Here is a 25,033-nt window from a genome sequence, read left to right as displayed (position 1 = left end):
ACGCAGTTAACACAATCAAAAGGCATAACATATTTATAATTACACACAGTTTATCAAATTCAGATACCTAAATGATGACAGATTTTCACTAGCAGATATATATCAAAAGATGCCTTAGTTTGTACAGATACGAGGCGAATTGAAGTATAATAGTTTCCCAGGTGTGTTGATCCAGATTGTGAGTAAATTTTGTTTCAGTCCAAAAATAAGACTGATAACATATCTGTTTCGTCTTGCATTTCAAAATCAACATATTTTTGAACGTCAAGTACGTCAATAAGAGAAGAGAAAAACGCATTTCTTTCTGATATCAGCGCTTCACAATGTAAAATAATGTGACTTTCATAGTCGAAAGCATGCCTATTACAGAGCATGCACTCTTTCGAAAGTTTACTGCGTGATGAGACTTTCACACAGAGTTGTAAAGCAGGTCGATATTCTGGGTACAGAAAAGCTAATTGCCAAAGTACATGTTATGTTAATTTCGTATGATTTCTCTTATAACGGGACATGCTTGCGTTATTTGATACATTTGTGAGCCATGATTGTTCTTCGTATTTGCATATAGTTTCGTTAACACGATTTCTCAATTTCAATTTTGGAGGGAAAGTGCCGTACTGAGTATATGTACGAAGTTAGGGACCCAGATTGTATTTATCAAGTGTTGATTTAAGTTCTCCATAGATTGTCTTTGAATTGACAGGGCTTGCAATGGACGCGCAGAAAATATCTTTTGCAAAGTTATTACAGTTCAGATTGCATAAACGACCAAGAAATAAAAGTTTGCATTTATCAATATATGCAGTAATTGTCCAAAATCCAAGGTTCGAAATAGTAGATTCTGAAGGAGATCTTTGATCAAGACCCTGTACAATGCGTGCAAAATATCTTTGCGTGCCCTCCAACAGAGCGGCATGTTGACCCTTAATGTCATAGAGTAATTCACATCCATAAAGGCTGGTTTTGAGTATCATTCTGAGACATATTTTCAGGCCTGAAATTGGATGAAGATCATAACTATTTAATACTAAAGATCTTAGGGAGTTAATATTTTGTCTTGCTTTCTGACTGTACTTTTCAATTCTTGTTTTACAGGACAGATTGTATGTTAGAAGTATTCCACCATACACGGTAGAGTCAGATGTAGTGATGTGTATATTACCAATTTTACAATGACAGTTATACCCCTTGCGTTTTGCTTTGGTGAACACAATTATTGCACTTTTTGATGGATTGTATGTTAGGGGCCACCTTGAGGCATATGTATGTACAATATCAAGGGATGTTTGTAAGCCTCTCGGTGATGCGCTAATAAGTGTAGTATCGTCGGCAAGCAAGACTGCGGGAATATCCATACCATATGCACGAATGCCACATTGTGCTTGTCTAAGGGCTGTAATGAGGTCATTTATAAAAACAAGAAAACAACAAGCAGAGATAACTCTGCCTTGGCCAACACCTTGATGAACCATATATCTGTCTGATTGTTCACCTTGGTAGGAAATATAAGTATAACTAGTTGTATAACAATGATGTAGTAATTTCCATGTATTACCTCTAATGCCCAGTTTATGTAGTTTGTAAAATAATCCATCGTGCCATATCCTATCGAATGCTTTTTCATTATCTAAGAAAGCTGCATAGACTCCCTTTGTTCCAGAGTCTCTTTGTATGTAATACTGAATGCCTTCGATCAAAGTAAATACTGACATAATAGCTCCATGTTCTTTTCTAAAACCAAACTGTAGCATATCAGGAAAGTCTGGGTTAAGCCTACATAGTTTGTCGTCTATACGTTTGAGCAGTATTTTTTCAAAGAGCTTACAGAGACATGATGTGAGAGTAATACCTCTATAATTTCGAGGGTCAGATTTTTCATTCTTCCCCTTATATATTGGTATGACCATACCAAGTCTATAATCATAGGGTACATATTGTAGTTTCATCATATTACTAAAAAGTATACGTAAGGAATAAATAAGATGTTCTCCTGGATAGATAATATGTTCATTTGTAATCTTATCCGGACCTGAGGATTTATTCCTGCTGAGGGATTTGACGGCCTCTCTTATCTCTTGACATGTAAATTATTTTTCCAATTCCTCGTCAGGCTTCTCTCGTACTTGTTTAAATATCTGTACCTTACTAGTTATATCTTCTTTAAATAATTCATCAAATCCTTCGGAATGGTAGGGTTTGGCTAAATCTGAAAAGTATTTACCCCATAATCTGCAAATAGCTGAGGGTGTAGAACCACATTCGTCCTTATAGTTAAGTATAGGTATCTCGGCCACCCGCCCTCGTTGTTTTCTAACAGTTTTATAAAAAGAGTTTATATCAAGTTCAGCTGACCTCTCAATCTCCCTTAGGGTATTCTTTTTGTTGGACCTTTTCGATTTTCGATAGAGGCGCCTGAAGTGTCTCTTTTCAGTTTTATAAGAGATGCGCAAATCTGAGTTTTGGCAACCCTCATACGGTAATGTGCATCATTTAGTCCATCAGGTTTCCTGAATGGTTTAAGATAAGGTTTATATTCACTTTTAGGGATACAATTGGAACTTGCAAGTAAAAGGCATTTACTTATATGGTCGCTATATGTGTCAACATTTTCAGGCTGACAAGACAGATTACAGTCGTGAAAGGAGTTAAGATATGTACCAAATTCACTTTGGTACATGAGTATATCATCTTGACTTGCTTTGTTCCAATTTGGAACAGGGGGGTTAATATTGAGATTATTTCGACCAAAGGCTCTCAATGACATAGATAATAAACATGGGAGATGATCTGACACCGTATAAGGGCATGTATCTATAACATGGATATCGGTAACATGGTCTTTTATCCAAGAGGGTACCAGAATATAGTCAATCATACTCTTTAAGGTGTTATCCTTGGATCTACATGTATAACGTGGGGAATGGGTTGCGAACTCACTAATGGTGTGTAGGAGGTGTCTATCAGATATAGCAGTGCTAACTGACTTATCCCGGGCAGAGAGATAGTGCTTACAAATATCTGCATTTTTACTTCACACGGGCTACAGGACTGCAAATGCAGTAGCCTATGGTGAATGTGGTAGGTATCCACTTCATACTATTTATCATGTGAAATGCATTAAATATTGGTTTAAGATTTTGCAAATGAGTCCAAACAGTTTCCCATACCAGTGTTATAAAATGTTATTATCCATTGCTGATAGAAAACGTCCTAACTGGGCATCGCATATCAGACTTTTGCTAAGTCATTATGGTTTTGGGGATGTATGGGCTGCACAAGGCGTTGGCAATGCAGAATTATTTGTACATATGTTTAGCGAAAGAGTTAAAGATTGTTCGTTTCAAGATTGGCATGCATCTCTAGGCAGCAAGACCCTCTCATTCTATAAACTGCATAAGTCTAATATCGTTTGTGAAAAATATTTATCCAATATTAAGCATTGTGAATATAGAAGGCTAATAACCAAATTTAGATGTGGACAGAATACTCTTTGTATTTAACTTATACGTAGGGGTGTTGCTAATATTGAGGAGGATGCCGTCTTATGTCATGTAATTGAGGATGAACTTCATGTTATATACAACTGTCCTCTTAATGCAAGTCGGCGGGAAATGTATATCCCAAAGACAGTTAATCATAATTATTTTTGTTTAGAAAGACTCTGTCAAGTATCCAACAACGATGCAATGATAAATTTTGCCAAATTTCTAATGTACGTGTTCTCAACACACACACACAAAAAAAGTATCAATTAGGTAACTCTTAGATATATAAAATGTAAATGTATTTTGTACAATGGGTCAAATGGCCTTATACAAATAAATATGTCTATCTATCTGTCTATCTGTCTAATATCTGCATTAAGATCACCAAGGATAAAAGTAACACCCTGTTCACAGAGGTCATCATACATATCTATGAGTTCGTTAAGGGCGTCACAATACACAGAATGTAGTACATGAGTTGAAGGTAGGCGACATGCTATTACATAAATATCACAGTAGTGTCGCCGAGTTAGTTTGATAGCTATTGCGTGGTCTGTGCTTACAGTGATAGTGTGAGCTTATCACTCGCTGTTGCTATTAACTAGGATTGCTAATCCATCTGATCCCCGAAAACAGCATGTTTCCGGAGAAACAGCATAAGAGGATATCAAATTTAGATCCTGAAACATATTTAATTTAGACATTCTATTTGCCGGCAGCCAATGCTCCTGTAGGGCCACAACATCAACATGTCGAGACAATGTCTGGCGAATATAGTCTGTACCGTGGAGAACTCCACGTACATTCCATGTTAATAATGATAGCGTCATTAGGAGTACACCCACCTTGATCACAGTGTCCCTTCTAAACTGGATGTGACACATGAATGTTTTATTACCTGTGGGTATGAGAGTCGGCGTTACGAGATGTCATCCGGGTCTTGGGTGCATATTCTCTCGTTTTAATACCTGGAGGCCAAAAATCTGGATTAGTAGAAACGAAGTGTTCATAGTCGATGTTCACTTGCACAGTGTAGGTGTGTTGGTAGTTGTAGGGTTGATTTTTCTTCATAAGTCGGACAAAGGTGACACGCACACGCATATCCTGGGCGTACTCGTATATCAGATCTTTGACAGAGTCAAATGGTTCATCAGCTTTGATGTTGTACAGAACTAGTCGTTTTGTCCGGATTCTCGGTACTCCTTCTAGGGCGTGGTACGTCTTTGCCAGTGATCTGATGGGGTACGATTTCGGTTTCTCGTTGGTGAGGTGATTATCAGTGGGGGATCGGTAGGTTTTGCTCGAGCTCACCTGTTGCCACGGCTCTGTTTCACTATGTTCATCCTGGTAGGTGACGTCATAGTCGTAGTTCCGTTCAGTTAGATCAAGGTAATCGTGTGCTGATTTATCCTTGCCCGTAGCGATGTTATCTTGGGTAGGTGTTGTCTCACGTTCACGACGCTGGGTGTCTGAGTGAACACATGGCTTTGGCCTGCCTTGCGCTGATCTGTCTTCATCCGTGTTAATATCAGGTGTATTTGACATCGATGCTGTTGGAGACTTAGTTGTGGTAGATGGTCCATCTTTTATATGTGATTCGACGACATGAGCTACTGTCACGTTAAGTTTATTTTCACCATTAGATTTATGCTTGTTAGATATAGTGGTAATCTTGCTTTCGATGACTTTGAGTTTGGAGTCAACTGAGTAGTTCAACCGGAGCATTTCATTTTCCAGTTCAATGATATGATCACGATATGATTTGTTTTGTTGGTTGCACAACTTTAGCTCTGCCCTCAGCTCCGTGCGCCTGTCTTCAGAGTCGCTCAGTTTGTTATTTACTTATAAAACTTCATTGACAAGTTTGTCCTTTTCACAGATAGCCTCCCTGAGTAAGTTCATTTCGTGGGTGAATTTGTTTTCCAATTGTGCTAATTTGTTTTCAGCCATATCATTTCCACGAGCAATGCACTGTTTTATCTGTATAACATGGCTGAGAATTGTAGATATTGAGTCACTCTCCTCGAGTGGTATGACGTCAGCTGCAGTGTGCTCAGTTGTATCGTCATCCTCTTTATTAGGCGTACACATAGACTGGTTTCCCATGGATTTAATGCTTGCTCGGCTGAGTACCTTTGCTTGCAATACATGATCCGGTATGCCACCTTCCACATAGTGAAATATGTAGTATATATCCTGTGATTATTTGTTGAGAACAGCCTGTTTATCATTGTTCTTGGCTCTACGGGATACCAATTTCCCAGGTGGAAAATCATCGCATGTATCCCTTGCATGGTCGTAAATACTTTCACGTATGTGATTTAGCTCACGTGGGTCACTCTTGTATATCTCAATCAAAGATTGTTGGAAAGACTCTTTGTCTTAGTGTCCCAGCTTACGCTTGACATCGTCATAGATGGCTATATGCTGACTGTCGCTTGGCTGGGTGTTGTAGAATGTTTCCTCAACATCGGTCATTGTTAACCAATCAAGGTAGAAGCCTCCGAGCACGGCTGGTACGTGAGCTCTAATCAGCCTCAAACACGCAGCACATTGTAATGATATAGAAAGTTTTAAGTTATTTCCAATAAAGTAGGAACTGTTATGAGAAAAGTGATTTCATAAATCAAATCAGTACCTTGAGATATCCATACTGGACACGTTTTTGCATTGTGGACATTCTTGTAGTCTTTAGAATATCATTTGTTTTGAAGAACGTTGAAACTGCGACCATTACAGTTCACGCATGCGCATGCGCAGTTATAAAACACACTAATTTAAACGCGTTTGATATCAACACTTTTAGATTTTACTAATTAAAATATAAACCACTAGCAACCAAAGTTTGATCATAAAACATGATTTATATCACTACTTCAACCACCGGTTGATGTACACAGTTTCTTGCTCCAGCGCCCTCAACAACCAGACGCAGTTTCGCTGGAAATGGGTTGGCCAATTTAATCGCCTCTAACAACAAAGCCACATTCTACCCCACGTCTTCACTGGGAACTACACATGAAAGATTTACTTGAGCTTTGGTTGGCTAGCGGTTTATAATACACTGCAGGCGACTATTTGTATGTCTAGGACCCTGTTATCGTCGTCTCGTTTCTGAACTGAGTGTCGTTTGTAATTCGTTTACTTACGGTTATCTGCCTAAATATTAACTAAATATTAAAATTGTAGCATCTTATGAAAATAGAATATTTACTGTCATTTCTTATACTACTCAATGTTTGCTGAGGATAAAACAAAACATAAAAATTGAAATGTCCAGTACGTTGCACAGATAAAATCGAGATACTGTCCAGACTTCTCAGATATATAGAATGCTAAACGAGCTCCCGTGTAATACCAATTTTATGAAACGAGTGAATAGTTCTGGTATCCTAACTATTCATGAGTTTCATCAAATTGGTTTTACACGGGAGCGAGTTAAGTATTTGATTTATTACTTGCCATTTATAACGTTTTTAGAATTACACTGTTGAGAGTGAATAGGCTGACACCTACACGATCCAAGGCATAATCCAATTGAGTTTCACAGAATAATACTTCAAACACGTCAAAAGTTGAAACGTAGGAATTTAAAACCATACAACGGTCCACATTTAGAATTCAGGCGTCCATTCCACAAAATTATCGTAGCGCTAAGGTTATCGCAACTCACATACTTTAACTTAGACTAACGACTGTCGTTGCGCTACAATACGATCGCCTTGTGAAACGGGGCCTTGCACCTCAAAGTTTACAATCAAGTCACAATACCCGATGACGTAATTTGTGGAATTTTGTTGCAAGATCCATCGGCAAAACAATGCCATGTTACGTCAGCCTAGCAACAAGGTTGCTGGGGTCATCGAGTGTGCATAAGCTCCCCTCAGTGATCTATCATCTCCAAACGCAATGCTGTTGAATAAGCCAAGGGATGTTGAGAGCTTTTAATATTTGTTCGTGAAACGTGTTCCGAGAGTACATAAGCACGCTTTTTTGTATTACACAATATGTAATACAGCTGTATGTTTTCTAAACGGGTGATCTCTTCACGGGCAAGTAATAAAAGTGCCAGAGATTGTGTAGACAAGGAGAACATTTTAGGGTTCCAACGAAGCCAAACATGGAGGGGGCTCAATCATGATTTGGGGTGGGATTAGTTTTGTTTGTTTGTTGTTTGACGCCCCACTCAGCAATATTACAGCAATATGACTGCGGTCTGTAAATAATCAAGTCTGGACCAGACAATCCAGTGATTGACATCATGAGCATCTATCCACGCAAGTGAGATCGAAGACATGCATCAACCAAGTCAGCGAGCCTGACCACCAGATCCAGTTAGTCGCCTCTTACGACAAGCATAGTCGCCTTTTACGGCAAGCATGGGTTGCTGAAGACCTATTCTACCCCGGATCTTCACGGGTCGGTGTTATAAGTGGAGATAGAAAAGCTGATATCCATGTCCCACAGCGGCAACGATGTCAGGTGTGCTCTACAGGGATGACATTCTGGATGTGTACGTGAGACCGTATGCCGTGCAGTCGGACCAGACTTCATCCTCCTGGACGATAACGCACGACCTCATCGTGTCAGGGTCGATGATACCTCCTTAGAGCTGGAGACTATTGTCCTCATGGAGTGACCAACCCGGTCACCAGACCTTAACCCTTTCGAACATATGCGGAACGAGCTGCAGCTCGCCCCCGCACGACGTCCTGGCCTATCGGCAGATCTACAGGAAGCACTGAGCATTATATTACATATTATACACTCTAATAATTTGTATATACACTACCTCTTTGTGGTTTCTTTAGGCTCCCCATTATATGATCCATGTATTGCTGGAGAAATGGAATAATTTCTATCATTTTTTTATCGACGTTTGTATTGATGTCTTCCAGAATCTTCCGCATCCGCTGCACAGTTTCTTCTTCAAGGTTGTCCGCCAGCGTCTTACCTGAAGTTAGTGCTTCTGCAAATTGGTAGCAATTGGTCATAAGGCTTATTTACAGACATTCAAAAAGCGTTGTTTGACTAGAACGTGCATGTACGGAAACAACTGACAAAAAAAGGAACGACACATGATGACAATGATTCACTCTATCCAAATTGTTGTGTTAACGTAATATTACGTGTTAACGTGTTAACACTATTGTGATGTTCGGAAACCAACAGGAAATTTCGCTTTGCAGGTTACACTTTCACTTACCTTGGAACTTGATTTGTGATGTATGATTAGTTTTCGGAAATTAATTGGGGATATCATGTTGACAGGTAGTTAGTGTATATTATCTATTATGAGTCACATGCGTCCTTTATTACCTGTACATGACTTTACAACTGCAATGGCTATGTTCTGTTGAAGGATGCACACTTTCAGGTTGCGGACCCACGTTAATAATGCTATTGATACATGTTACAAATGTATCAATGACATGTACATCTATCTAATAACACATTTAGGTTTGTAAATAAAGACGAAAAACATTTTAATAACCTTAAGAAACCTCTACTAAAAGCGGAGTCCAGCATACGATTTCAAACATATCATAAATGCATGTTTCACTATTCGCGAAAGGGGGAGGGTGTCCTGCTCCATCGGTGGCACCATGGCAAACACATACAAAGACAAGTCAAGTGTTCACATGAAAAATCACGGCAACATATGGTACAAGTCAAAATAGGGATTTGCATTGAAACATTTTTTGGAAATATTCTCTACTTTTAACTTTAAAAGAAGAAGAATCCATATGCGCAAAAACAAACTGCAATTATATATAATGTTCATACAACGACTCCAGTTTAAGCAACGCCCATTTTGTCAGCCTCAGAAAACATCCTATGCCTTAACCACGGCACGAAACTTGAATTGTATATCATTCACTAGTCACTACCAATGATTCTGAAAATATGGATGTAAATGTGTTAAATATGGACATATTTTGTGTCACAATTGCTTTAGTTTAATTATTGTCAGGTCTACCTCTGGCTGTGCCAGCTACAATAAGCTTAGTAGGACAAATTGATGTTGGCAGAGGAAATGGAGGGTTTGGATCTTATTCCTAAGTGTTTTCTTATTTCCAAATAAATATATACAATTGTTTTTTATTTTGAAAATATGAACCCGTTTTAGGACCATTTGTGAATTTTATTGAGACACAGTTATAACTGCCTCTCTAATGTACGCATATTTTTAGCATGACAAGATATGTTAATAAACGTGACAAACCCTTTCCATATTCATAAGATATATCTGCTAAACGCAGAATTGATTTTACGATTGCTTTACCGTATTTATTAATGGAAACTACCTTCTACCTAAGCTTGCTTAGCTTTGATTAAAATTTAAGATTGTAAAGTTTTTAGTTTGGGTGGTGGGAGAGCCTCGTGGTTAAAGCGTTCGTTCGTCACGCTGAAGACCCTGGTTCGAATCCCCAAGAGTACAATGTGTAAGGCCCATTTCTGGTGTTTCCACCGTAATATTTGTGGAATATTGTAAAAACGGCGAAAAACCAAACTAATTCATTCACTCACCCACTCTAGTTTGACTCAGTGGAATTGTCTAGGGTCACTAATGTCAAAAAACAGATGAAGTTGTTAAAATATTTTGCAAGTATTTTCTTCAAAGCCGGTTAGCCTCAGTAAAGTTCTATCTGAAGGTGTCACAGCTTTTTAAAAAAAATAGGAAAGTGCTCACTCCACAGAGGTCTTCGTGGATGGGTCAATCACATTCAATAGTAAATCTGAAACTGTCATCTGCACCTGTACGGGGATGTCCATATGTTTTGAACCACCATGATATATACATGGGTTATTGTCAGAAATGAATTTTCTAAAAGCTTCCCCTTACTGGTTGTGTGTAGACTATTATGCCAAATTAAATCGCAAATATTTATACAGGCTTTGGGGAGTTGATCATAGAGCGCCTGAAGATCAGAAAACACAGAATGCCACACCTTGAAGAGGGTTAGTAAGATGATTGGGGCTAAAGCGTGAAGGACCTCCACTGTCATTAGCATCAGGAGGTGAAAAGTATGACATTGTATATCAAATTTGTCAGTGTTTGAATGGTATGTTTCCTGTAAACAGGAGGGTTTACAATTTTAAATTGATACCCCCAAGAAGTGAGGTACTGGGTATTAGATTTCTGTTGAACATTCGTCTTTCTTTTTTTGGTTAACTTTTACTCTGAAATGATTGGTTGTTTAGGAATCGGCTGCGAGCGAGTATAATTTTGGTTTCAGTTTGTCAAACAGGGCATGATTTTGAAGAGGCCAATTTTAATTGGCCATCATAGTTGCTTCATTCAATCTGTACTCAATCTGTACTATTCAAAGCATGTACGGGTCTTTCACCCATGTTTGGACAATATTAATACTTGATTGGATTGAGGACATACAATGTTGATATCATCATTAATTGAATGTGGGACCGAAGAACGGGCAAAAGTGAATAAGTAACTACATACTCCGAAACCTTGTGTTCATCATAATAAAGAGGTTGACATCCAAAAATAATGTTTCTTATGAATATTTTCCCGATACAGGGCGTGGCAAGCCGACTGATACCACCACCTGTCCTGGCGAAGTAAGGGTCAACGTGTTTCGTTGCTTAGAGGAACACTGTTCCTGGAACCATTGAGCTGTAACTCTCATTTGTCTGAACGACTAAATTTAAAACTGAAAAAGCTATACACTTTTATAACTGTATATTGTTTAAGAACAAACAATGCTTTTAAGAAAGTGGTCAACCGTAACACATGTTATGTTTGGGATGACACTTTCTTAGTAAAGTACTGATTCTCGTTCTAAAAAGTGAAATTCATCTGGGATTCCTAATCATCAGCCCACAAAGTTATGTTCTAACCCACTCAGCCACTGAGGCTTCCACAAAATGAAAGTCCGAAAACTGGTAATTAGATCACGTAGATGACGTACTTTGTGTACGGTACCCCTCTGACAAGTGTAAATTGGCACCACTCCCTTAGCCGAAAGCTATGAACACACAATGCCATTTAGAAAGTGGTCAAATGTACAGATCCTCGTACCTTTTTTAGTTGAGTCTCATCCGGGATTCGAACCCACACAGCCAGAGTGAGGCACCTAATCCCCACACAAAGTCAGCGATCTGACCAACTCAGCTACCGAGGCTTCCACAAAATGAAAGTCCGACAATTGGTATTCTAGATCACGTTCTGCGTGTACCCCTCTGACAAGTGTAAATTGGCTTACTTTGTGTGCTGGCGATTAGGTGCCTCACTCTTGCAGTGTGGGTTCGAATCCCCGATGTACTCTACTAAGAAAGTGTTATGTCAAATATAACATGTGTTACATGTATATTTTTAGCATAAAAAATGTCCTATGGTAGATATGTGGAGGTCATTTCCATATTTGACGCATCAGTGACAAAAATTATATCCGATGCAATTCCCTAATTTGACTGGTGCCATGTATTTCTGTGTTTGTTCATGTGAACACTTGACTAGCCTCTGCATGTTGCATGGCAACTTATACGATCGACGTGGTGCTTCTTGAAAGGGAGGCAAAGCTCAGTGGACCAGTTAAAAGACATGAAGTTCATAGAAGATGATGTAGATGTATGTCCATAATAAATATAAGTGTCCTTCTGTTGAGTAGCTTTCACAAACTGTTTACATGTATATACTTGTTGCAAATAGAGATTATGAGCGTGAGTGTCAACACTGCCTTGAGTCAGACACGAGTTTCGTAAAATTAGTATGATACACACATAAAGGTAATACGCTGTTATCATCTCATGACAAGGAGCTACAAATGACCATTCTGGTGGTCCCTTAATCTACATTTGAAACGAAGTCCTTACTACTTACCTGACAAAGCATCCAAGGTGTATCTTGAGGTTTCACTGCTTTTTGGGGACTTCCCAATCTGAATAAACATATTTGGATCCATTTCTTAGATCACGCAAATGAACACGACCATCAAATATAACACCCGGTACTACCAGTGACATTATATTGAAATTGACAAAGGCCACTTATCAACTTGAAGATGTTGGGAACGATTGAATTATAGACAGCGATTCTTTCATAAATTTCGAGAAATACGTTTGTTTGTAAATTCATGCCAGCATTAAAGTAAAGCACTCCTCACGAATGACATTATGACACCAAACATGAGACCAAAACACATGAATATACTATAGATTAATTAAGTCCAATCGTTTAAGGCATAAACATGCTTTTTTCGAAGAGTATCACAGATTTGTTTTAAAAAATAGTATAGTAAAATATCAGAGTCTAAACGTTGGTTATGTCTAGACTGTTTAATGATATATTCTAGAGCTGGTCTTTGATTCCGCTGTAAACATTCACGAGGTAGTCTAGTTGGTTAATATCAAGATCCAGTGACAGCGGCGCTGGTAACTTAATTGATTATATTCTTGCAGATAAATTAGTTGAGTGGTGTCAGATTTAGTCAGTAAAGTTTATGCTGACACTGTATTCGATTTTGTTCTGATTTCCTTAGTTTGACCAAGGCCATGTCAGGGCAAAGAGAAGAAGACAGAAGGGGGGAAAGTGACAGAAGATGTCATTCTTTTACCAATGAATCAATGAATAAATATTGCTTTATGCCATATCAAGTGTTCACGTCGAGAACCAGTTGATAAAGAAACCAGCACATAAATTGAGGATTCATCCCAAGTATTTCCCATATGAAAACACACGAGTGATGAATTCTATGTATCATTTTCACATTACTGAAATAAACATCAGAAATAGTGCGTAGTGATAAATGTTTTTCATTTCCGTGTGACGTTACTAAGAATCAAAATAAACAACCTGTTAACTCCTTTATGACATAATCTTTCACTGAAAAAATGTCTCTCGCATTCTTTTAAACATGATACTTTAATGGAGGACTGCAGAATAATTAACACTTTAAAAACGATGACAACAACGATTCTGTGTGATTTGATTATATATCTGGTATAATATCACTGATATGAAACTTTCGAATCAAACTGCGCTCTCACTTGAAGAAGGTCAGAGTATGCTTGAGTCGGTGTCACTATTCACCAGTTATCTGCATTATTTGATTTGTCGGAACATTATTGTTATTCAACTTTTGCACAAGGTGTTTACCCGCAGTGTGATTAGTGAGCAGTCTCAATGTGTTGGAGACAGGAGGCATCGCACATCGAGAGGAAAGTTTGTTTTTCCCAATGTGATAGCAGATAAACCACTGATCGCCAGGTTTAAGCATGCCTAAAGTGTGTACGCCAATGTAAAAGGGATCGTCACCTCAACAGATGTCGAGCGGAGTGTTACTTGAGTTCATTTTGATGTCTTCGTGAAGATACGTGCTGCTGTATTTTGTACACGTTGGAGCCTGTGGAGTTGATCAGTTGTGATGTTAATGATGAGACTGTTGCAATAGTCAAGCCGTGATATGACTAAAGATCCAGCAAAAGTGTGTGCAGATTCTTTTGTGAGAAGATGTCGAACGCTTTCCCATGTTGCGGAGATGAAAGAAGCAGGACTTGCAGACATGGCTTACATGTTGTTCCATAGTAAGTTCTATCCCTTCTTGTCACATGGACAGTTCGAGATAGTCTTGATCATCTCCATTAACATGCAAGGTCCTCAGAACACATGTTGTATTGATCATTGACACCTCTTAGCATGAAATGGATTGTGTTGTATAGGCATAGACAGTTTATAAAGTGCATTGGCTTATAGATTCAAATGGATCCGGACTGCCAGAGGGACTCGATCTATTCATCACCAATCGGGTCGGCTCTCCTGGGTGAGTTTCCACGCCCTACTTTCAATTATCCTCCCCCTTAATATCTCCCGTGAACGTGAAAATTGTAAGGATGACGTGAAGGAATAGCCATACCCTATTCGTTTTAGTGATCTATCGATGCTGCTCTGAAACCCTGTGAGACTGTTTCATTCATAACTTTCCCCATTTGTTTTTGCGAATTTCATTTTAGCCGTCGATCATGCAGTCCTCAAGCGCCACAAATCTACCTTAGGTATCTTTAAGCTTTGTGCTCGTCGTTTGCTTCACCATGCTCGACGATGGTGTTACGATGACGAAACGTTGGTCACAGGGGATTCTAGATAAACTACCTTCATCACAGTCAAATTCAAATTCGTTACCATCAACCTGTAACCTGTAATATACATTTGAAAACACTGACATCGCTGTATCACTCCCTGTTTGATCTATTAAAACATTGTCTCCAACATCAAAGGTTTCCATGTTGTTTTCAAACACCTGTTCCCACTTCCGGTTATCTAATTTGTATGTCTTATTTGCATACTTATGTCATTTGGGTATAACACACACGTTTCATGACAAGCTTATGTCATTGATAAATGCTTTAGTTAAATGATAAATGATGATATCAAGATCCGACAATAGCTTTCCAAATTGCAAGAGATATTAATTTCTAGTAATAGTTCTATGACAATAATGAACGAATTGCGAACACATTACCACTGGCGGTGGCACAGGACAGCAGATGTTTAGACCGCCAACGGACAATAGGGATAAGATGGGAAAATTTGACATTTTTTGGATCAGCTGTGCGTAATGCCGCTACAATCAGTCAAAAGTTCATTCACTCGATGAAGTTTACTGTGTGTGAGTTTTCGAATTGCAATTTGAGCGATTCTGTTCCACTCTTGCAGCCTCCGTGGTAGGCGGTGTATAACGTTGACGCACACGCCTCCCTATCAGGTCCCAGACGTGTTTAATGGGGAAAGATCTTAGGGTCATTGCAGGACTTGGCAGCCTATGGTTGTTGTGCTACTGGAGTTCAACATTGACGATTTACTGTATTGTTAGCATGGGCAATGTTGTCCTGAAAGGCAACCTACACGCCTTGCAAAATGGACGACAAAGGGTGACAGTATGTTGCCCTGACAGAACTGTTCAGTGACCCTTCGATGCACAGTATGGAGTGAAAGTCATGCCAAACAACCCCACAACCGCCTATCAAGGAGGTGCACAATGAATCGTTCTCATCTAAGAACATGACCTTTCACCATCGACGATTACCCCAGTTTCGATGTTGTGTACAATAATGGAGTATGTAGTAGGATAAAAGTTTGCAGCAATAAGATTTTGAAGAGCCTTGTTTCAGGTTTATTGACCATGTTCTACTTTTGTTGACCTGGAACGCCCTAAGAGACTGTGTAACAATGAACGTATTTGCCACTGCACACTGACTGTTTCCAGAATGCTAATAGCCCGTAGAAGCTCCTTGCATTGCAGACGCTCCTTCGCTAGTTCAAACACAAACAATGAATGAAATCATGAAAATCACAACTGTATGTTATGCTGAATCAATAAGATTGACAGAAATGATGGTCAACAAAGATTGACTTAGCTACCTTCCTGGAAGTATCTAAATCAGGAATGACACCCTGTGCACGTGTGTGACACTACTGTGTGTGGCGGGTGCAAACGATAGGATGTGTTTTGGAGCAAGGAATTACAGACATAAACGTTCTTGCATAGGATGTTTGTCGCCAAACACTTGTCCTTGTTCTAATACTTGGTATTAACATTTATATTTTATGGTCCCTTACTTTTTGTTAAGTGTATATCATAGACCAATGAAGATAATGATACAATTTATCGTGCAATAGTGCAAAATAACTGCTACTCACGGATAATATGTTCTTTCCAATTCGACTCAATGTTTCCCATCGGGTGGCCTGAGGACTGTCCTGCAAAATATGGTACATTGCTAGTGTTACAAACAGCTAAAATATGAGAAAGACTTAAAAACTTTCAACCTTCATGCTATGACCAAAACTAATGAATGAGTACACATTGCTTTGAGACATATCAGCAGTATCCAAGCTCTTTCCCGGTGAGAATGTGAGTGGATGCATATACAGAACAATCATAAAAGGATGATATTAAGACAACATAAAATATCCGTCAAATTTCACAGACAAAGAGGGAAAAACTTACTAGAATCTTTGTCTTGTCATAAAAAAAATGTTATATTGTTAAGGCCTTGTACTTGAATAAAACATGCCTTCACAGTAGAAACAATAAAATATGTATGGCTTAAGAAATGTGTTTATGTTTTACAAATTAATCTGAGTTTGATGTTGACTGTAAAGAGGTACTGCGAAAATACAAGGTTATCCAGAACTTGACCTTATGAATTCCCATACTTGAAAACCTCTAGCATTGACTAAAATAACTGGTCAACGCGCCACCATAGTGAATTTGGGCTTGTAAACTGTAATAGTTGCAGATCGAAACTTTCGCCAAAGACTACTGATGCTTTTCAAATTGTTAATAGTGAACTCAGTGCGACAGCAGCTGCTGTAGAGAAAGATATTTTCGAGGACTTACCTCAACAATCAAAACAGGCCTCGCATGATATTAACGCGTCCCATTTTAATTCTGGAGACCCATTTGTCCAACAACTCCCCATGCTGTAGCCAGTCTCGGTCGAAGGTGTTTACAAAATTCAACATAATGTTTTCATGGGTACATACTAAGGAAGAACAAATAAAAAAAAAAAGAAGAAAAAATGTTTCGAATACTCAAAAGTTAAACTATGAAGAGTGGCCCATGGACGAGAATATTTTTCCATTGCTCATTGGTTTTGGAATTATATAAAGGTGTTTCTACAAGTATCATGACACATAATGAGCTCGGCAATGCTCTTAACCGAAGAGTGGTACAATCTTCCCTTGCCAACAATCCATAAATTAATTGAGAGCATGAGACGCTGGTGCCATGCTATGATCGCATCTCGAATATCACATGCGTCAAAGTTGGTTTTGGGACAGTTAATTTGTTTTCTTTTTTTTCTGACGTTTCAGTTTTGGTCAGATACTCTTATGTTGATTTGACTGTTTTTTGGTCATATTTTGTTTGGTGGTAATGTGTGGCACATGGCACTGGTTTGGTGTCGACAGAGCTTTGGATTAATAATTCGATTGTTAAGGTTAGTAATCTATAAAATGTCTAGGTCATATCTATGTATGTTTTGTATAATAATATAACTTATGTTTTCTAAGTTATGTAGAAAGTTATTTCAGTATTATTATCATGCTTATCTCTGGTATGGTGATTGTGTCACCATATTACTAAGTTGATAATTAAATAAGGCTAAGTAAACACTATAAATGCTTTTCATTATCCTTCTTTCTGTGTGTGAATGTTTGAGTAAATGCGTTGCTTTTTTATAATTGTGTTAATACTGTATTTGCATTCAATGTCAATCATTGTATGATAGTGTTTAGATAGTTACATTCCTTTCTGTTCTTCAATTGTATTCTATAACTGATAATCATTCATAGTTGATTCTGTAAATAGGTTTGTGCGGACAGCTGCATAGCTACCACGCAAGGCGGCTGCCTGGAAAAGACAAACACCCCAGTGTCATCCACCGGGTACAGATAATTTACATGTCTGTCGTGTCTCAAAATATATATTGTAAATATTGCATCATGCCAAATGTAAGATCAGTTAATGAATTAGTTTCAACAAAGTGGTAATTGTATAAGTAATGTTCATTGTATTTTAGAACCATGGACCATCTCTCTCTCTCTCTCTCTCTCTCTCTCTCTCTCTCTCTCTCTCTCTCTCTCTATTGTATCTTATAAGTAATGGCGGGATCGAGTTATCGCCCTTGATGAATTGTTTGTTTACTTTAGGGTTAAGATAATGATTTTAGATATCATATGATTATCAAGTTCAGCTTCATGTACACTACTGTATTCATAATTTTATTGTTTTGTACATCACATGGTATCTATTAGGGTTATCAAGACTCACACCCGTAGCCTGTGTTGGACCTTGTATTTTGCCATCACAAACACCGGTTTCGAAACGGAGCCCCCATTGAGGTGTTTTGCTTTAGAAATGTCAGCCAGAATCTTCGTGGGGTAGACCGCTTCCCTTCCGCTCCCCTGTGTACATGCACATGTGCTGTGATCTGCCAAGCCATGTGTTTCCATACACTTTCACGGTATCTGTGACTGACTTCTTTGTATTGACATTTGTGGATATAACGTTGTGTATTTTGTTTCCTATATAGTAAATGTAAGTTGTACGTTATTCCCGTACTCATAGCATATTTCTCACATCTGATAATTTGTAAATTACTTCCCTTTGCAATCAATCAGGTAATATATTTTACTTCATAGTATCTATTTGTCTTTGCCGGCTTAATTTTTTTATTATTGTATTACAATTATCTGCATCTGTGTAAGGTTTCGTAATTGTAATTACATTCAACCTTTCTCTACATTTGTAATTATAGATATTTATCTGACCAGTAAACCTTGTTATGTAGCATTTCACAACTTGTTAAAACATTTTTCGGTGATCACCAAGTTTGTATACTTTGGTATTGTGGATGTGTGCTTACGGGAAGTAGGTTTGGTTTTGTTTAGTTTAGTTTGACTTTTGGATTAACTGTTTTGTTAGTTTCAATAAAGTTTGATATATTTGACTACCTTACGTAGTCATGGTTTACTTAATTGGTTTAGTTAGTATTTAGTTAGACGTTTTGATTAGCTGTTTAGTTACTTTATTGAAACTATCATATTTAATTATAAATTAGCTCTATTTGCTTCTTTCACCTTTCTACACTTATGCAAATAAACTTGGATAAGTATTAAATAATAATTATCGGGTAAGAATTAGTTTTTGTTGTTTTTTCTGACTGCCTTACCACAGAATGACCTAGTTGAAAACTTTTCCCCATCTGCACCTTTTTTCACATTTACATAACAGCATGCCTTGATCTATTCCTTCGTGTTGTCTTGTGGGTCGTATATTCACACCGGGTATTAGTTATCTTAGGTACTTTACTTCATTATGAAGCATATTAGTATCTCCTTTTAATTACTGAGGGTTTTTTTCTAGGAATACTGTTGCAAGCCATTAACACAAATTCTGTGATTTTTCATAGGCCTTGCACATCTTCTTCACATGCTTTTGTGATATTCATTTGGATTTTTGTAATCCTTCCTATTGACTGCATCATACTCTTTCATCATGAATCTCGAAGAAGAGGAGATGGACATATAGCTGACTATATTTACAAAGATGAGACTGTCTCCAAAGATGACCAGTTGACTTTAAAGAATGGATTCAAGGGATGGCACAACAGGAAGGACCTATTGTAAAGACAGAGCCTGATGTCAAAGGCGCCTCCTCAGCCACAAATCCTTGACTTGCTGCTCCACCTTCAACATCTGGCATAACATACCAACACTTTCCCCAAGATACCATTCTTTAGCGGAAAGACTGGAAAGGACACTCCATATGACTTGTTGTTCAAAGACTCATTCTCTAGATGTAATACTTCAGGTTATCAGAAAAGCTTTGAAGGGAGAAGCCGCACTGGTTGCCATGAAGCTGGGACACACTGCCACAGTGGAAGACCTGTTGCTCAAGATCCATTCTGCTTTTGGAACTTTGAGAAGGAAGGAGACCCTGATGTCAGTTTTATGGTGCTTTCCAAGGAGACAAGGAAGATGTTACAGCATGGGGTTGTCGGCTGGAGAACCTAATGTACCAGATAGCCTCTCAATGTCAGTTGAACTGGGAGGAACAGCATGAAATGCTCCGAAGCTAGATGTGGGATGGCCTTAAGCCTGAACTGAAGAGCCTTGCTGCCAATAAGTATGATAACATCTTCAACTTTGATGAGCTCCGACTATGTTTGAGGGAAGTTGAGTCGACATGAAGCGGGATCAAAGTCACAGCACAGGAAAGAAGACAGCTACCATAAATATGTCCTCTACCTCCGACTCTTCTACTGCTGTTTCAACTAAGTGATGGATTTTAAAGCCATGATGTGGGATATCCAGACAGAGCTAGCTGACCTGAAGGAGCAACATCAACATTCAGCTCAAATAATTCTTCAACAGACTCATCAACCATCACCAGACTCTCAAGGTATTCCTCAGACTTCGTGAAAGAGGAACAGCAAACATTATGGGAAAAGGAATGGACCATCACATCCAACAGGCTCGTTCCAGTCCCAGATGCCATCTGTTATGCCTAAAAAACAGCCTTCTTACAGTCAGCACGCGCCTCCTAGACCACAAGCGCCATATATGCCCTAGCCTATTCCACCACCACAACCGCCTTGAGTTGATGGATATGGACTGCGGCCAGAACCACTGGAATCCATCTGTTGTTACGAATGGATTATGACATGTTTCTGTTTATTGAGAAGATGTTACGCGGGGTATATCAATGGTTTCTAAAAGATTTGGCAAAGAAAAAAATTTATAGAAACTTACAACTCAGATAAACCTATTTCTATATTCTGAATTCAGAAGGAAATTCTCTTTGGATATTTTGGAGCTTTGCATCATATGCCAAGGTCAGTAATAATTTACATGATCAGAAAAAAGAGAGTCCCTCAAGGCAGTATTTTATCAGTGACAATGTAAACATAAAAATCGACAGCCCTGTTAAAGGTTTAAAATGTTTCATTATTTGTTTATGATTTTAAAATATCATGCTGTGGTGTAAATATGCACACCATTGAGAGACAGTTACAATTTTGTCTTTATAAAATACAGAAATGGTCTCTTGAAAACGGTTTGAAGTTTACCCAAACAAAACCCTGTTATGCTCACTTTTGCAACACTTAGAAAATACATAAAGATCAAGTATTTGAATAATATTCAAATTAAAGTGGTCAAAGAAACCAAGTTTTGGGGTATTATCTTTGATCATAAGTTATCATTTTTACCTAATATTAAAAATCTTGAAGCTAGATGTTTGAAAGCGCTTAGTATTTTAAAGGTGGTATCATATGGCAAGGAGGGTGGAGGCTTCTGCATCTCTATACAACTTTGAAAAGGTCAAAACACGATAATGGTTGATTCATTATATTCGTAAATAGTATATCAGAGAACTTGACACTATTCAACATAAGGGACTTCAGTTGTGGTTTGGAGCATTTAGGACTATTGACAGTTTGTATATGGAGACAAATGAGCCTTGTCTTAATTTGAAACGATTCAAACTGCCATTAGTATACATCACTTAACTTCCAACCGATCTAATCCAATATTTAACAATGTATTTGCTCCTCCATATCAATATTGTATGACAGAAACAAAATTCAATTCCACCATTTGGCATTTGCATACAATCTCACATTAAAGATAAAATGTAATCATTTTGCTATTGCAGAATACAAAACAACAGCAATGCCTCCATGGCCTCCATGGCCTCCATGATAATCAGTACAACCAGATGTTAATTTAGAATTGGCAAAACTAAAGAAGTAACTTATCAATTATTTTATCAACAAGAATTGTATGAACTGAAGGACCTATATCCCTCTCGTTTCAGTAACTACACAGATGGATCAAAGGTAGTGAGTAGGTATCCCAAGCAGCTGTGACTATCAGTTTTCCATTTGAATTTTACGAGAGAAACTCATGCTATCGTTATTGGCTGCCCAATCACGTAGGCATCAGTGGCAACTGTAAAGCCGGTGCCTTGGCAAAAGCTGCTCTGAATACGTCAATTTGAAAAACAAACTTCCACTTGCACAAACCAAAATCAGTCCGAATGTAAGACAGCTTGGATTTAAGATCACAATCTTAGTTAAGACCGAAATCTTCAACGGTGGAGGTACGAATATCTTAAACACGACTCCTGTCTACAGTTGTCTGCAAACGCGCATAGCTTGCATATAATGAGTAGAACCAGTTAGGATACACAACACTTACCACCTTCCTCCATCGCACCTTTGACAGTTTTATCAAAGGTCCCAATTATTTAAAGGAAATAGTTTTTGATCGGCATTGAAACTGTCATGATTTAAGAATTTTTAAATATTGCAACAGAGACATAAACCTACTCATGCTTTATTAAAAGTATTGAAATAGGAATAAATACATTATTAAATTTGGCTCTAGATTTAGTGACATAATTATTATCAAACTTAAAATTAATATAATAATATGTCCTCATAGGAAAACATGTAAATGTATGATCGTCATCTATTTGGGAAAGCTTTTGGTAAAATCCTGAATATATCGTTTTCGTTTCGCTGCTGTAACAAAGGATATTATGACTACCTTTTCAAAGCACATAAAGATGGGGGATTTCAAGAATGCGTGGACGTGAAATAAGAATAATAAATAATATTTCGAGAGAGCAGTTGTTTAATAAATACTCACTGGGTATTAATTATATTGATAATCATACTTTTGCTATTTATGGGATATTTTAGACAAATTCTAAAGCCTCATCATGTGTATTTGCTTGTGCGATGAATTCTTTTAAATTCATATATAAAAACTGTTCGTCCTCGTCCAACTCGATTTTAGATTCAGACATGTATGATTTTGCACTTTACCTTGTATTTATTTGTAGATCAATTTACTGATAAACTAAAGTCAAAATAACTGACACAAAAGTCACCCCCAAGAAATATAATGGGAGCTCAGCGATTCAACAACATAAATGAATCGGGCAAGATAGATTCTCCTCTACGGGCTTATACTCAGGGAAACCACTCCCATCTTGAGTATAAACTAAGATTAGCTGCTTTTGAGTTATCCAAAAGGTCACGGGCGTCAATAATCGCTTGCAGAAAACTTAGGTTTTTATCCTTTCCTTCATAAACGAAACAGTATGTTGTTTCACACTTCTTTCAGCATTGAGTCGGGAAGAATTAGTACTTTTAGCTATCGACTCGATAGTTATGTGGTTCACTATTGCAATTAACGACATTTTCGACGTTCAATCTCTGGTGCGTTCCTTGTGTTGTTGAAGTGTCTATTCCAATCATACACTTTAACAAAACATAAAGGCAATGTTTTAACGTAAATCAGATTATACATGTTAAAACAGACCCTGTCTTGCACGCGAAGTTTATTCTGGAACTACAACGATCTTACCTGCGGTGCAGCATTGGACACAGTCATCATACTCACTCATTTATATTGAAAGATGAAGATGCACCTTTTTGCATTCCTTTTAATAGTCAAATTACTATGAAGCACGTTTTGATTGACTGTGTTTATTTGCACTTTTGAGACAGTGCTTTTATGTTAATGTGCATACCTTATCTGAACTTTTACTAAGTTTCTAACCACTTGATCTTAACATATTTAAAACTCTATGATAACATATACGATTAAAAAGAGGTGGGACACCCGGGTAGGAAGCAATAAACTAAACGAATTAAAAGCAACAATCGGTCACACCAACTTTGGTCGTCAGTCAAGATATGACAAGGTCGTTTCACGACGATGTCGTATTGCCCACAGTCTGTTTACTAAAGACAGTTAATGTCACAGGGGTACAGAAAATGTCAGTATCGTTTGTGCCCACCACGTGCATCAATTACTGCTTGACGCCGACGACCCATAGATGCAATCAAGTTGTCAATAACACGCTGTTGGATGTGCTGCTATTCAGGCTGAAGTGCATCAAGAAGCGCCGGAAGTGTTTGGTCGGTGGATTCCTTTTGCGAACGTGTCGATCCAACGCGTCCCACAGATGCTCAATCGGGGAAAAATCTGGTAACCGGGCTGGCTAAGGTAATGTCTGGATGGTGTTGTGCTGTAAGAAGTCCTGACAAACACGTGCAATATGCGGTCGATCGTTGTCCTGTTGCAACTGTCCGCCATGAACGTTGACGTGAGGAAGAACGTAAGGCTGTAGGATCAAGTCTCTGTAACGCACACCTGTCAACGCACCTGCCACATGAACAAGAGGCGTCCTACCACCGTGATGAATTCCAGCCCTTACCATGACACTCCCGCCGCCAAATGGGACAACCTGCTGCACACAGTTTGGGACGTAACGTTCACCCCGACGTCTGTAGACACGTGCACGCCCATCAGCACGTGTGAGTAGGAAACGGGACTCGTCAGTGAATAGTACATTTCTCCACCTTGCACGTGCCCATCTAACCCTCTGTTGGCAGCAAAGCAGACGGTCCGCAAGATGACATGAGTTCAATACATGACGTCGAACATGTCTTCGCGCTAAAAGTCCCACCTCCCTCAGTCTGTTGCGTATCGTTTGATCTGATATTCTGCATACCCCAGGAATCTGTGTGGTTGTAGACGTGGCTGTGGTAGTGCGGTCTCGGAGGTGTCGCAGCCGGATGTATCGATCTTGTGCTTGGGTTGTTACCCTTGGTCTTCCTGACCTTGGTCTATCGTCACCTCTGTTGGTGTTGTTGTATCGGGTCAACAGTGCGGAGATTGTCTGTCCGGATACGCAAAGTGCCAGGCCACTTCTTGCCGAGTAGCTCCAGCTTGTAATCTCCTAATGGTGTTGTTCCGTTGAGCTGCATTCAGTCTTGGCATTCTGTCACCGCCTCTACTGCCGTTATAAGGACAGTATGAACAGCCGTTGATGTTGATTTTTTTACCAATTCAGCAGGGGGGGCCTGCATGCCTAAATGCAGGATCCTGTGCTGCAAGTTTTTTACAGGCAGTTGCGTTTGGATGAAGCTGTAAAATTGATCCCCAAACGCTACGTTTATGTGCTTTGCATGTGTTTTCGCGAATTATAGACACATCATCT

General features: G+C 38.6%; 1 protein-coding gene across 3 annotated transcripts in view; it reads right to left on the bottom strand.

The window, feature by feature from the left end:
- The window catches only part of LOC139445999 (WASH complex subunit homolog 1-like), a 136,144-nt gene that overhangs the window by 2,974 nt on the left and 108,137 nt on the right, over positions 1–25,033 (bottom strand). For all 3 annotated transcript variants that reach the window (XM_071227266.1, XM_071227268.1, XM_071227265.1), the window contains 3 exons: positions 16,147–16,206; positions 12,331–12,388; positions 8,278–8,454 (listed from right to left, as the gene is read on the bottom strand). In XM_071227266.1, coding sequence (XP_071083367.1) covers positions 8,278–8,454; positions 12,331–12,388; positions 16,147–16,206 — 295 coding nt within the window. The remainder of the gene's footprint in view (positions 1–8,277; positions 8,455–12,330; positions 12,389–16,146; positions 16,207–25,033) is intronic.

This window comes from Haliotis cracherodii, unplaced genomic scaffold (assembly GCF_022045235.1).
Source record: "Haliotis cracherodii isolate W230 unplaced genomic scaffold, xgHalCrac1.p SCAF_6, whole genome shotgun sequence".
Taxonomy (NCBI): Eukaryota; Metazoa; Mollusca; class Gastropoda; order Lepetellida; family Haliotidae; genus Haliotis; species Haliotis cracherodii.
Note: the sequence above shows the minus strand (reverse complement) of the source record. Positions and strands in the feature narration are given on the sequence as shown.